General features: G+C 39.9%; 1 protein-coding gene and 1 non-coding gene across 2 annotated transcripts; both read right to left on the reverse strand.

The window, feature by feature from the left end:
- Positions 1-10: 10 nt before the first annotated feature.
- Positions 11-12,508, reverse strand: naa40 (N-alpha-acetyltransferase 40, NatD catalytic subunit). Its single transcript, XM_069672823.1, has 8 exons — positions 12,189-12,508; positions 9,595-9,690; positions 7,831-7,883; positions 7,495-7,590; positions 6,959-7,117; positions 6,790-6,873; positions 5,512-5,589; positions 11-3,579 (listed from the first exon to the last, which is right to left on the reverse strand). The coding sequence occupies exons 1-8, from the start codon at positions 12,192-12,194 to the stop codon at positions 3,432-3,434; spliced, it is 720 nt and encodes a 239-aa protein (XP_069528924.1). The 5' UTR covers positions 12,195-12,508; the 3' UTR covers positions 11-3,431.
- A 1,502-nt stretch (positions 12,509-14,010) lies between these two features.
- On the reverse strand, positions 14,011-14,092 carry trnal-aag (transfer RNA leucine (anticodon AAG)). The gene has a single exon. It is a non-coding gene; the product is annotated as a tRNA-Leu (tRNA).
- Between the last annotated feature and the right edge of the window lie 243 nt (positions 14,093-14,335).

A 14,335-nucleotide genomic window follows, 5' to 3' on the forward strand; every position in this document is an offset into this window, starting at 1 on the left:
CACTTGAAAAGTCAAACAACTTTCCTTTATTTGTAACATACAAATAAAACACTGACAAGGCATAATGACTCAGTTTTCCCTTTCATTGTCGTTTATGGACAGGACTTTAACACTCACTCTCAAACATGGAGTTTTTCTTTTAACATCATGTTTAAAAAAAGTGTTTTACCTGTAAAAGGCCAAGAAATGAAAATTAAGATGGATTCACAACAGCTTATATATACACAGAGAAAAGACCAAGAGAGGAATCTGTGACTTTGTGAGGGTATTAAACCAATTTTCTAAAATAAAAGCACTCACTGACTTAAAATAGACTGGTTAAGTTTTGGCTCATTTTCAAACTAAAGATATTTTCACAAAAGCAGTTTAACTGCCAATGAGCCTTTTTTTTAAGTAAACCCATCTGTCTGGAATGAATGTAACAACTAAGCACTGATCTAGGGTCAGTTCCAACTTTGTGTCATATTTACAGTATTTTTTATGCCATTTGAGATGAGATAAGGAGCCTTTTCATAACTGCAACAAATAAAACTTAAAAACACCAAAGTTAATTTTAGAAAATGCTCTTGAATCTTGTTTCTCTAAATACTATGACATGACACACAAACAAAGACTGACTCTAGGTCAGAGCTGCTGCCAATCCAACCCAGGGAACAGCTAACTGACAACATGGCTGTTAAATGTAACAGATGAGGTTTGATTACGTTTGATTAACCTGAGAGAGAGACTGTCAGTCGGTTGATATACTACCACTATGTACAACATCCTGTTATTGTAACCTATGTAGTACAAAAATGATTTACTGTACTTATCAGAAGGTAATCTAACACTAAAACAAGCAATATGTTGTTTAACTGTTTTTGTTGTTCATGATCAAACAAGCATGAGACACCGATATGTCATCTCCAGTTGCTGGATATTTTTTGCCTCTACCCAGTCCAGAAACAACCAGAAACTTTCACCCCAGGAACTGGACTTGATCCAAAAGGCTTTTTGGGTGGTACAGTTTCTTCTTGTGTAACACAAAGATTATTTCAGATTTTGGTGTTTCTAAGAAGATTTCTTTCATATCAGGCTGCTCTGTTTCACATTCTTCTACCAGGTATTAATTCGTACTAAATCTGAAGCTGAACTTTCCTTAAAAAACATTTCAAAATGCACCAATTGAAGACCCTCACAGCCGCACTGGATACAGGATTCTTTACATCCAGCCCCACAAGTAAAATCTGTACAATCCGACAAGAGTCCTGGGGTTAAAGGGTTTCATGGTGGTTTCTAGAAAAGGCTTTTGACCCAGCCACTTCGCACTCAGAGCTGTCCAATATTACCCTGAAGGTTTTTGTAAACAGATATGGAATCAACAAGAGTGAAGTGGTTACAGCATCCTGTCCAGGTTGACTGGTATCTAGGAGGAATTCCTACAAGCATCATGGCAGCAGATGTACAGCACAATTTTACCAAAATACAAAAGTACTGACTTTGCGCCAAGATGCTCCAAATCCCCCTTTTACACGTGTAGCTTGCCATGATGTTAAGAGATTCGTGTGAAATATTTAAGTATCCTGTTGTAACCACACAAGGATCAACACAAGTGTTTAAAGAGTGATGCCAAAGTTCAGACCCAGCACTACTCTTGTGTAATCCTGATTTTGACCATGAGTTTAGTTAAAAAATATTAAATTTCCTCATGCAAGCTAATGACCAAGGGCTGGAGAAAATGGTTGACAATGACAAGAAGAAGAGGAATAATGACTATATAAAAAAAAACACTTTCAGTGCTCTACAATCAATCCATCATTCATCCAGCCAATCTGCGTTCCTTCCTCCGAGTTTATAGCATTCATCTGCTTCAAACAGCCCCAAAATGAAGTGGTAACTTCAACCAATCCTCATCCATGTTAAATCAATATGATTTGCTCATGCTAACAGAATAGGTAAAGGAAGGGATGGAGGATGGTTTTAGTTGTTTTTTTGTTTGTTTTTTTAAATACAGCAAAAGCTAGCGTCAACATCAACTTGTTTATCATAAGTACCTCTTGAAAACGGAGTGGACGAAGAGGCAAGCAGGAGTGATGCAATTTTACAAGGTGGATAACGATGAGAACATAAATATGCCTGCATTGACAGCTCAGCGCTTTTAGGACACGGAGGGGGAACAGAGGCACAAAGAACAGGAGAGAGGAAAGGAGGATGCAATTTTACAGAAGTGGAGCCTGTGATAACACAACACGGACGGGTGAATCTCCCATTTGTATCTGTACGCATGGAAACAAGAAAAGGTGGTGGTAAAAAGGGTAAAAATTTGAGTGATTTCATGAACCGAATAAGCCATGTTTTCTGTGAAGCAGAAAATTAAAGGAAATATGGTCTGACAGTTTGAGCATGTTGAACATCTTAACGAGCAAAACGGTCAAATTGTGATTATTTTCAGGGTCGGGCACAAATTTACAAAAACAGATGGTAAGATAAAATATTTTTACTTAGTTCAATTGGCCTACTTAAAAAGGCAATCTTGGGCATCTTGTCTCATCACTCATAACAATTTAAAGCCGAAGAGCCGATCCATATATTTAGGTGTCACCTGAATGGAGAAGAAGAATAGTGCACTGCAATCTTGCAACAGTAGTAAAGAATAATGGACCGGTTTAAAACATTACAGTTGCCGCTAACCGCAGTGCTTTTGTTTGAAAACTCATAAGCCTTACATGCATGTAACTTGCAAATGTAAAAACTGATATCACATCACAGCAGGGCTTTTTAGGCTGGTTTTCTAGGACCAAAATGTGACTTCATTTAGCTTAATCCTGTGAGAGTAAAAAAAGCTAGCAGTCTCAGTTTGAGGTCCTAAGGAACCAGACTGTATAACAGAATCTGACTTAATATCTGCTTACATCCACAATTATTTGATTGAGGGCATGACTTATAGGCCTTTAAAGCATACAGCCAGCAGTGAATAACAGGGCGCAAACCATATAAGTAGCAGTGCAGTATGATCCAATAATGTACAACACGTAAGGAGATGGGAGCAGGTTGAGATGAGGCTCACTGCAGGGGTAGAGAATGTCAACAATGCCTTAGCTTGATCGTAAATTTAAACTACTAATTATCATAATGAACTGGGATAAGAGAATGAGAAAAGATGGTTGAGCATTAAACCAAGAAGTAGGAATAACAACAGAAGCTATGTGTGAAAGCTCACTGCACACTGCTTTTGCAGCAGGAATACACAAAAATAAACACATAAATCTCAATCCTTAATGAGACAACATCTGTAGCGAGGTGTTCCACCATCGGTTCATATTTAACGGCACTCTACAACCGTTTAAACTCAAAAACACCTGCAGAGTAGCAGGCAGCTCAAGCTTTCACACACAGCCACGAATGAAAGTTGCTGGCTTTTAACCAATGATAAGAGGTGTTGCTGAGGTGGATCAGTGGCAGCACCCCCCGCAGTGACCACCTCCGTGGGTGTGTCCTGATGAGGCCTCGCCGTGTTTGGTCCGCCGGCTCAGGATCTCATAAGAGCAGTCGTCACCACAGCAACCGGACATGCTTGGCGAAGTCTCGTCGATCTCAAACCTAAATGGAGGAAAGAAAGGTGCATTAGCGATGATGAAGAAAAATGGAGTGAGAAACAGCGCTCAAAATTCTTTTTCCACATTTAATGGCACATTTTTAAGTAAAACACTACTGTAGGAAAATGTTTCCTAACGAAGCTGATACTTTATATGTTGTATATTTTTTTCACAGAGTAAAATCAAAGACACAAGCAGCTTCAGAGCCTTTTTTGGAATGTGACCCCTTAAAAAACACTACTGACTTTTGACCCCCAAAATCTGATGAACAGGCTTTATAATTAGTTTTTGGATGTATTTCTATCATAGCTTGAATCATTTTTAAAAGGCTTATACCTAAATACACTGCATATCTGTACCTGGGTTTCAGTTATATGGTAATTGCCATTTTTTTACCGGTAAAATCTGTTAAAGTCCGGCATGTTAAAAATCCCCCAGTCATAATGTCCGGTGAAAATGATATATTTTCAACAAAAAAATATCACTGATTCATTATAAGTCCGTCCCCTCAGTCAGGAATACAATAAACCAGCCATCCGAACCATTATTGGTCATTTTGGCACAAAATTACTAGTGAGGACGTGTCGGCAGCCCCAGCCACAGCTCCTCTAATCGATGCCACAAGCACACGAGATGCCAGCTATGAGGACAGCGCTCCACGACTATAGAGGCTGGAATTTATACCGTGCGCAGCTACGATTGGTGTCAGTTAGCTGCACTCAGTATAAAATCCAATCAAAACACTTTCGATATAAGTTTGTTACGATACCAGAATTTAGAACTTCGATATGATACTAGTAAAAAAAACGATACTCGATACCTATTTCGATACCACGGCAACAAAAATAGAAGTCCTCGGAAAAAAAAAAAAAAAAGGTAATTTTCTTGTTTCTCATTTCCCACCTTCACAGTGCTGGTACAGATAAAAAGTCACTAAACACATAACAGCTCATTTCACATATTGTTAACAGTAATGAAAGGCTTAATGAGCAGGATTTTCCCCCCAAATATTGTATAGACCAATACTAAAATATTTCCTCTTAATCATCACTTGTGATCCAGTAGTGTGAGGTGGGGTCTGTATCTGCGGAGGATCTGCCCTTCAACTGTATTTCTATTGTTCACATTATTCTGCTGTGTTTGGGACATTTCTGGACGTCAATCACAGGACAGTGGTATGAAGCTCAGCCAACAGTCCGCAGGTCCAGACTAAATGAAAGTGAAACTAATGAGAATGAGAACAGTCCACTATGTCGTTGCTGTATGTATAAGAGCTCCAGGTGTGACAGAGGGTGGAGCAGACAGACACAGTTGGCCTGCGGGGTTGTACAGAGGTGTAGCCATGTTAGTTGTTATTAAAGAGCGTAACCGCTGTGAACATTTAGAATATGTCTTATTTCTCTGTTTCACTGCTTTAATTACATTAACGGCGCTCAGTCTCTTCACTTACTGTCTATAGGGCTTTTAACACTGCCAGTTTAAGGCGGGATTATTAAGTCTCTGTTGCGTTCCATCTTCCATGTAAGACACACAGAGGTGGAATGGTGGGGTCAAGTCGTTCCAACTCTGAGCCGGCATTGGAGGTAGTAACAGAGGCATAAGCGTAATACAGAGCCAGCAGGGTGGATCAGCGCCGTGTGTGTGTATTTGACGCATGCTTCCACAACGCCGGAACGCTATTTAAAAACACACACTGGGGTGGCTTTACGCCGGCGTTGCGTGCTCCAATGTAGAATGACAAGGGTGGCATGAGGACGGAGCTTCATTGCGGCGCTGAGGCAGAACCGCAGTGTAAAAAAGGCTTATGTCGCTCGACCACAGTTGCTCACTCTTTTGCTCGCTGCAGCTTTGTGTTGAAAATCTGAGGGTACATCTGTTGTTTTGTTGATTATCTCCCTATATTTAAGGAAAAACATTTTAAAGCCAGTATACTCACTGTAAAGCTTCTCTGAAGAACTGGTAAGCCCCGTGGTTGTGTTTGAAAACTGTCAACATCACTTTCTTCATCTGCGTACTGGACAGAAAGAGCAAGGAAGCATGTAAGTAACACATACATCTGCCTCAGCTTAGCATGCCTGAAAGATGTCGGACATCTTTCTGTGGAGTTTTATTGTAAACAAGTGCTTGGTCTCCAAAAACATTAATTAAACGCTTTAAGGTCTAACAGAAATGTTTAATACATCTCCTTCCTTCTAAAATTGTTCCAGAGTGGACATCGAAAATAATGCATTTTATATCAATAGGTGTTTTCAATCCCAACTGTTCTGGGGACTCTATGAGAGGATCTGCCCACTGGGACACAACATAACCTCAAGAGCTTTTTTTAAGTGTGCATTATTACTGCCAATACTAACACTGACATGACAAAAGCTGGCTGCTAGATGTTGTTGTTTTTGTCATTGTTGTATATTGTGTAGCCAACACATTATACCAAGATGGTATAGCAACACATGGATTGGATATGCATTTTTGTCGTTTAACCCATTTTCATCAGAATAACGGACTTGGAAAAGAGACAGTGAATGTAACTTCAGTGTCAGTGCATTTGTTCACTGTTCATTTTTTAAGGCTACCATTATGAGCTGTTTTTTTTAAATATGGCGGTTGCTTGTTAAACTCAGGAAATCTCATGTTATAAGAGAGTGAATTCTGTGAAGAAAGATCTAAAATCCCTATAAATGGCACTCTAACAACTAAGATCATACCAGTTCTTAAGGTGCTTTTGGACAACAGGAACTTTGCACAGGAACTAGGAACCTTTTGAGGAACTCTGCGTTTTGATAGCAGGAACCAGGGTCTAAACATGGGTAATTGATTTAAACCCTGAAAAGTCCCTGCTCGGGGGGGTAGTACTTTCCAAAGGTCCAGGACCTTTCAGGACGGGGCCTGCAGTGCTGATCATTTTTGATTGGTCGAGTACTCGCAGTGTTTTATTTCACACCCCATGTTTAAAAGGGTAAGGGTTAGCTGCACTGGTGGTGTAGTGCAGTTAATTTTATTGCTTCTCCATACGTCATTGGCCTGATTTGCACAATCTCCCCGGGACTCCTCGGTTCCTTGAAGAGAAGTTCCTGGAACTAAAACAACTTTTCTCTTCCTAGAACTAAAGAAAAAGTCTTATGTTGTCTACAGTGTTGGCTGTAACTGAATAGTCCTGCAGCTAAGGGTGTTTCATAAATGAGTGAATTGCCATGATCATAGCAGTAGGTTTTACCTGTTAGCTATGAGCTGTAGTATCTGGATTAGAAACTTGCCCAGTCCTTTCCTTCGCACTCTGCTCTCTAGTTGCACCTCATAGCTGGAAAGTCAAGGCAACAAGTCAGAACAGAGTGAGCATACTTACTACTGAGCTACTGCTGGAACTTAAATCCACAAACTCGTACCAATATAAAACCTCCTCCCCACACTCCACATCAAATCGGAAGTGAGAGAAGGCGACGGGTGCTGAATCTCCATCACGGGCCAGCAGGTACCACGCCCTCTCGTCGTTCATCTCCTCCCTCTTTTCCCTCTCCTTCCAGCCCCACTCGCTCTGCTCGTACCTAGAGCCAAGCAAAGAGATATCAGGTCAATTCAAATGAAAGAACTTCTTTAGTTTGACTAACTTGATGCCATTTGCTAAATTGAACACGACTCAAATTCAGGCAAAGAGAGAAGATAAATTGCCGTAATTTTCTTTCCTTCATCTCAAATCTGTCTGTATTTCCTTTGTTCTCTGTTCCAGTGTGTTTAGTCTAATTCTCTCGCTGTATCTGTGTAATGTCATTCTCCAATTCTCCTGCACACAAAGAATTTCTGGCTGGTCTGCACTTTTTCCAGAGCTGTAATCTACCATTCATATCTGTGTGAGTCTCTCCATTCATCTCTGTGTTCCTCATCTACAGTTTTTAATTCAAGCATGACAGAGAAGACTTCTTACAGTGTCTGCATGTTGGCTCTGGTGAGTTCGAAGGCCCACTCCACAGACAGCGGGTTGAGTGAGGTCACTCTCTTACACTCTATCTGCAGGTTCAGCCTGGACAGGATGACAAGAAAACAAGGTCAAAAACATGAAGAACGTGTGTTTACAGCAGTGTAGACACACACAGTGTAGAGACACACTGCTGTAAAGTGAGAATAAGAAAACAAAAAAAACCAGACATAAAAACCATCATCAGACCCACTCCCCCCCCGCCCCCCATGGAGAAAATGAAACAAATATGTATTTCATGAAATATTGAATAAGCCCTTTGTAGGCGTACAAAGCAATGCTTACCCATTTCTGTCGTACTTTTTGAAGGCTGGGAAGGCAGCCAGTGGGTCGTCAAGCTGTGAGGACAAGGGGCAAAATTAGCTTGAGAGACTTTCAAAAACACAAAATCATCAAGGCTGCTCGCCTTTCATGCCTGCGGCATGTTACACTGGCCCCCTTTGAAAGTCTGCTTTTTCATTTTATGAGACATTTACTGTGAAAATACTTTTTAAAGATGCCGGGGCTGTGGCTTTAAAAATAGATCCATTTCAATTTCAGATTCTAGCTTCCTAAATGTAAGGATTTTTATTTGTATTAAATGATAACAAACTAAACTGTGTTGAAGTGTTGGTTGGGTAGATCAAGATATTGAGGAACATCACCATTTGCTCTGGAAAATAAAAGTGTGCATTATTGACATTTTAAAGACAGAACAATTTAACTTTTTAAAATTGTAAATGCAGAACCCCCCCCCTTCCCGCCAACCCCTCAGGCTCAACTACAGGCTTGATAGCCTGAACAGGCCTAATGGGACCCATGCAGGCAGGAAAATGGTAGGGCTATTAGTGTTTTAGCCCCAATGTTCACTCAGAATAATTGCCCACAAAATCAGCTCTTCCTTAGCTCTGAGAGTTATCTCAAATTACAAATCCCCCTATTCTAGCGCAGATAATGAGACACTGGGCTCCTGGGCATGTGAGCTATGCAGCTGCGTCTGGGGGAAAATAAAATGCATCAGTTCAGACTTGGCATCAGCAGATACTCCATATTTATGTGTCACAATTAAAACCAGGACGACCCTACAACTGAAAAAGTCATTTGACTTTTCCAATAACAAATGGGGCTCTTGTTTCGGGGCCATCTGACCCCTTGAGCCCCTGGGCCTGTGCCTGGTGCCTGTTCAGTAATCATGCCCTAACTTTCTTCCATTTTAGGGGGCCAAAGAAAACCTCTGAGTTTAAATGTTTTCCTAAAGCAGTGAATACACCATTTGTTCATTTGAAACAATTGCCTAAGTCAAGATTATCTTCTGTTGGCAACAGCATAAACAAATATAAATGTCACTTTGGGAGAATTTCTAACATTCCTTCTCCGTTGGCACATCTACAGAGGAAAGGGGTGGGAGAGAAAACAGCATGCAACACAGAGTGCCCCATTTTGGGACAAAGTGACACAGAAAAGTATCGAGTGCAGGGAGGCTTGTGAGGAGCTTGTTGAGAAAGCGGCTAAATCTCAGCTCGAGGCGAGTTAGTGAGCTTTGCTCTCCTCCGGGCCTCAATAAGGTTACTAATGCTGCAGTCCACTTCCAAATTACAGGAGCTGTCCACTATGTGGTCTATGAGAAGTAAAAGCTTTAAAACACTGATTAATTATGCATAAAGAAAAATAGGACACTGTACTTGGCTTTTCCTGTCATGTGAATATCAATTACACGTGTATGGTTAGGAGGGCATCCCAAGCATTTGGTGTGATTACATTGACCCATGACCATAACTATGACTTAACAAATGATAAAAATCACAGTTAACAATGTACTAATCACAGCTCTGAAAACGTCCAATCTGAACCCTCAGAAAAGCCTGAAGCAGCGCATAAAAAGGCCAAGTGGTGGTTTACTTAACAGTCTCAAAGGTGCATTCTTTTTTAGCATCAAAGGAACACCATTATCAACAGTCAGAACTACAAAATTGCATATTGTTGCGTTTGTTTTGCAGTCAAAACCTCGACCTCTGTTGTGAAGAATTCCTTTTAAAAGTTGCCTCAATGTCAAACAGCAACTAAAATTACCTTATTTGCTGCGTCCACTTTTGCACAGACAGCATCCATAGCTGCCCTCTCTTCCAGGCGCCGGGCTTTCTTCTCCTTTGCTCTGTTAGACTTTCTCTGGAGAAGGGAAATAATGTAGGGATGAATGGAGGTATGTGGAACAGATGAAAAAAGAATATGGAAGAGAGAAGAAGAGAAATGAGGAGCAATACACGATAATGAGGGGGGAAAGTAAGCAAAGAGGAATTATATATCAAACATCTGTGACAGAGCACATTATTAATTCCTCTAATACTCACTTTCTGATCAGGTCACCAATCAATTACATACAATTTATTACAATTTCTTAATAAAAAAAAAAGGTGAAAATAAAATGTAATCCAGGTCTGTACTTACTCACCCTGACTTTATAGCCAGTAATAATCTAAGAATTAAGATCTTTTTATATAATTTATTGAAAATCTTTTCCATTTCTTCCTCTTCATTTCATGTGATCAATTAAACATTTAAACCAATCCTTTTCACCACTTTGGAGCTGTTAACATAATGTAGTGTTTCCTGGCTCTGGTTTGACCTCATACCATTCTTCTTTGAGTCTTTAACTAAATGAGCAAAAGACGTGTGGTCTCTTGATACGACATGAAAATGGATTGGATAAAATAGCAAGCTTGTCAGATAACAAGACATCTTCATAAAGCCTGGAAGCAGAGATCACAGAGCCAACCCAGAGAACTGTGCTTTTGTCCAACATAGAAAAATATGACATTTGATAGCTATTCTTTTGTTACGTGGCTCATTAAGCTAAATTAACACTCATTAAGTGTGAGCCATAAGTTCAGGGTTAATTTAAGGGTGGAAATTAAAGAAGCATGGTAAATCAGAAGTATGGGTTGAGCAGCTTTGTTTGTTTTATTTATTAACCTAAGTACTCAAGTATGATTTTGTGCAGTCCTCCATTGCAGCAGCAATATATCACACATGTCAAGAAAACAACACAGACTTAATAACACAGGAGAACAGGTCAGACCTCAACCCTAAGAACAAGTAAAATCGGAGACATCAATGGAAGAGAAACCAATGACGGTCAGTCATGCAGAACAAATAGTAGTAATTACTATAAGGAATCATCATATTACTATTATTAACATGATTACTCTCTTTAAATAACACCAAAGGCAAGAGAGTAATGGAAAGATTTAAAAATGAGCATTTGAATTCACATCAGTAGTTTGTATTACCAATATTTGTCAATGTTGTGTAAAACTGAGCCGTGTTTAAATCGCTGATGCTGCATTTTTCTCTGTGTGGGACTGTAGTATTGGAAAAATTCTCTGAAACTGATACTCTTACTTAGCCTGCTCTTGGCTTGATTTCCGATGCTAGTATCAGCAATGGTGCAGCCACAGCTCACACAAATTACTCTGACTGCATGTATGCCTTGCAACAGACAGACAAATACACGTGTTTTGGCTTAAATTAATAATTTAAGTCCCTTGTCAAGAATCAGCTATTCAAAGTAAGGCATTTTCTGCTTATCCCTTATGGTTTTGGACTGTGCATGGGTCGTACAAAAAACTTAAATTAGCCTTTGCTGTCGACAATTGTTCGGGATTTTCACATTTTTTAGATAAATCAGTAATAAATAACCATTAGTTGTAACCCTATACTGCCAGTATAACATTTTACATGGAGCAACAAAGCCTGAAACCATCTCGTGAAGCCCAGAATTCTAACGACATGTTAATCAAGTTGTCTGTGACATGTTTACAGTAAAGACAAAGTGCATTGATGCTTAATGGCCTAGCATTGAACAAACAAGAAGGTATTAGCTAAATCCCTTCATTAGATCCAGACCTTACTGCAGAGGTAACTACTACGGAAAGGAATGCATTTCCTTTCCAACTTCAGGCATTAACTCTGCACCAAGCACAGAAAGGCTGCAAACCGAGCTGGGACTGTGAAAACACGTGCATTAGTTCATCTGGAGTGAAAGTGAAGGATAAACTCAAGTCTGCTAACAGAAACTAAGCAAACGTTAGCTAAAACTTAGGGCAACTAACCCAGCTTTAAAGCAGCAGTACAGGCCTGACTGGTGCCGATATGTACATCACACATATCGAACAAGTCTTGATTTATAATAACCAGGTGTGCTAACATTCTGCTTTTTTTGGTAAAATGTATACACACAAAGTGTTAGCTGTAACGTTTACAGCTAGCAAAGCACTCGTCGTTAGTATGGCATTCCTAAGTGGCTAACACAGCTAGCACGCTAACAATGGCACAACATGCATCAGGAGAAGTTAACTGTGTAGAGCGGCAAGGACAATGCAGTAATAATGCTAAAAATATCATACAAAGCGATGTGTATGCTTGTGCTAACCTAACAATGCTATCAAATCTATAAAGAGGCAGCTAGACGGCTAACGCTGCCATATAAGCTTCGGTGCCAACCAACACCTTCAACTAAATTCATCCACCATGGTCTGTCTTCCTTTCCCTTCCTCCCCCCTTCCTTCTTTCTTTCTCTCCTCTCACCATCACGCATTAACGAGCCAAAAACATCCACATTTCATTGTATCAACTCGTAGACATTAAGCAAAACACACACAACTCACCCCCATTTTGCAGCTGTGTCTTATCGATGTCCCTGGAGAAACACACCTCTATTGTCCCCGTGCTTTACTGTTGCTGAGTTATTAGTATCGTGACTACAGACAGAAAGAAGGGGGCCAGATTAATATGACAATGATAGATAATGTGCTAACGAGGCTAGCTGGCTATAGCACCGACCGATGGCTATGGGAGAAGCAGCGGTTCACTGCAAATTTGATGAAAATGTCAAAAGAAAATAAGCAGTTTTTTCTCTTTAAATCGGATTGGCGCCAAGAGTGAGAGGCTGAATTTATTACAGGTCCCTTCCTTGCCCTTTTCTTTCCTCTCGTCTCCGTCGTCCAACTATGATGCATTCACGTGCACTTCAAAAACTCCGACTTCAAAGTGCCCGGTTAGTCTCAAAGGGACTTTCAACAATTGAATTAAACCTACTTTACAAACTAATCCCCGAACTTAAGTCTGAATATGTTTGGTTAATTTGTGACAAAAACTAACATTTTATGTATAATTGTATTATTCATACTCTTTACTCAACTCAAGTTAGCATTGCAACATTAGCCTAGGCTATATAAAAACTCCCAAGTATTGTAAGGATTATCAACAAAATAGAAAAAAGAAAGCACTTATGCAGTGAACGACCCCATGTGAATGTTCAATTAATCTATATTAAAGGGCTACAGTATATAGAGTTTGTGGTAGAGTGTTGGTGGTTGAGTAAAAGTTCAAAACTATTTTACACACCACTGGGTAGTTAATCCTTTAATAACAATGCAATTTTCTTTATAAAATCATTTTAGGTTTTGTATGTTAAAAGCATCAGAAAATAAAAACAGTCTCTAAAGTAAAGTACAAGTATCTAATGCATTCACCATAGACTGTATGGTGAGTACACATGAAGGCTGCTACTTAGGCCTACTTACTTGCATTTACTTCCTGGCTGTCAGTGGAACAGCTCTCGAGGCTGGGATACATCCCATCTAGCATCCTGGCAATCATCACTGGCACACCCTAGGGATCTTTACTGTCCCCTCTGCTCTTCACCCTCTACACAAATGATTACAATCCCAACACTGCTGCCCATCACCATACTTAACAACACCAACACTATTCAAGACTTCTACACAAGGCCATGAAACATCAACGCAGATCCATCACACCCTTAACACACCTTGTTCTCCCCACAGGTAGCCACTACAAAGCAGTGTACAACAACATCCAGACACAAAACAGTTCTTTTTCCACATGCTGTGAATTTTATGAAATGTTAAAACCTGTCACATAGGTTAGAAACAATCCCTGTGCAAAATCCATGTGGCTCAAACATCCACCAAACCTGTAATTATTAATCAATGTCATTCAGCATGTAAATAATATCACTTTTAATCATAAATAAATGCAAACTGTTTATACCTGCTTCATGACCATTACATTCTTCACATTGCACTATTGTGAATATATACTAGTTTTAATTTAGCTGTATGAGTATTTCTGTGTATGTACATATACCTGCCCAATAAAGCCAACACTGATTCAGATTGTTTTTACATCCTTTACCTCGGAGTAAACCAAGCAGCATATTTGTTATGATTTCAAAGAAAAGAGTTGTTTTCCATCAAGCCAATACATTCTTAACAAGTATATGGAATGTTTACAGTGTTGACCTACTATAGGACTAGTTAACTATGAACTATTGCCATAGTTCCAATTATTATTTGCAGGACTTTGAATCTTCACTTGTATTACCACAAGATAGTGATGTTCCGCACCCGACATTCCGACGAAATTTGTCCTACTTTTCAAGTCTATGTCTACAGAAAAGCTTCCTGGCAGCGGTGGGATTCGAACCCACGCCCCCGAAGAGACTGGAGCCTTAATCCAGCGCCTTAGACCGCTCGGCCACGCTACCATGTATGCTTCGGAAAAGAATACGAAATTTACATTCGTCTTTCTTCCGACGGCCTTTGAAAGCACCACTGCTGTAGCGCGAATATGGTTTCCTTGTTTGGAAAGTGACGACGTACCCTCAGAGGGCCGTACAGGCCTAAGAAGCACGCCGTACTCAATGTTGCTGGAGGATAACCTCTGGCCCTTAAAGCCATTTCCTTTCTGTGACAAAGCATTGTTTAAGATGGGATGGATTTAAGAAAAG

The sequence above is a fragment of the Semicossyphus pulcher genome, unplaced genomic scaffold, assembly GCF_022749685.1.
Source record: "Semicossyphus pulcher isolate SPU_LCO1_2020_fin unplaced genomic scaffold, fSemPul1.0.p SCAF_21, whole genome shotgun sequence".
NCBI lineage: Eukaryota > Metazoa > Chordata > Actinopteri > Labriformes > Labridae > Semicossyphus > Semicossyphus pulcher.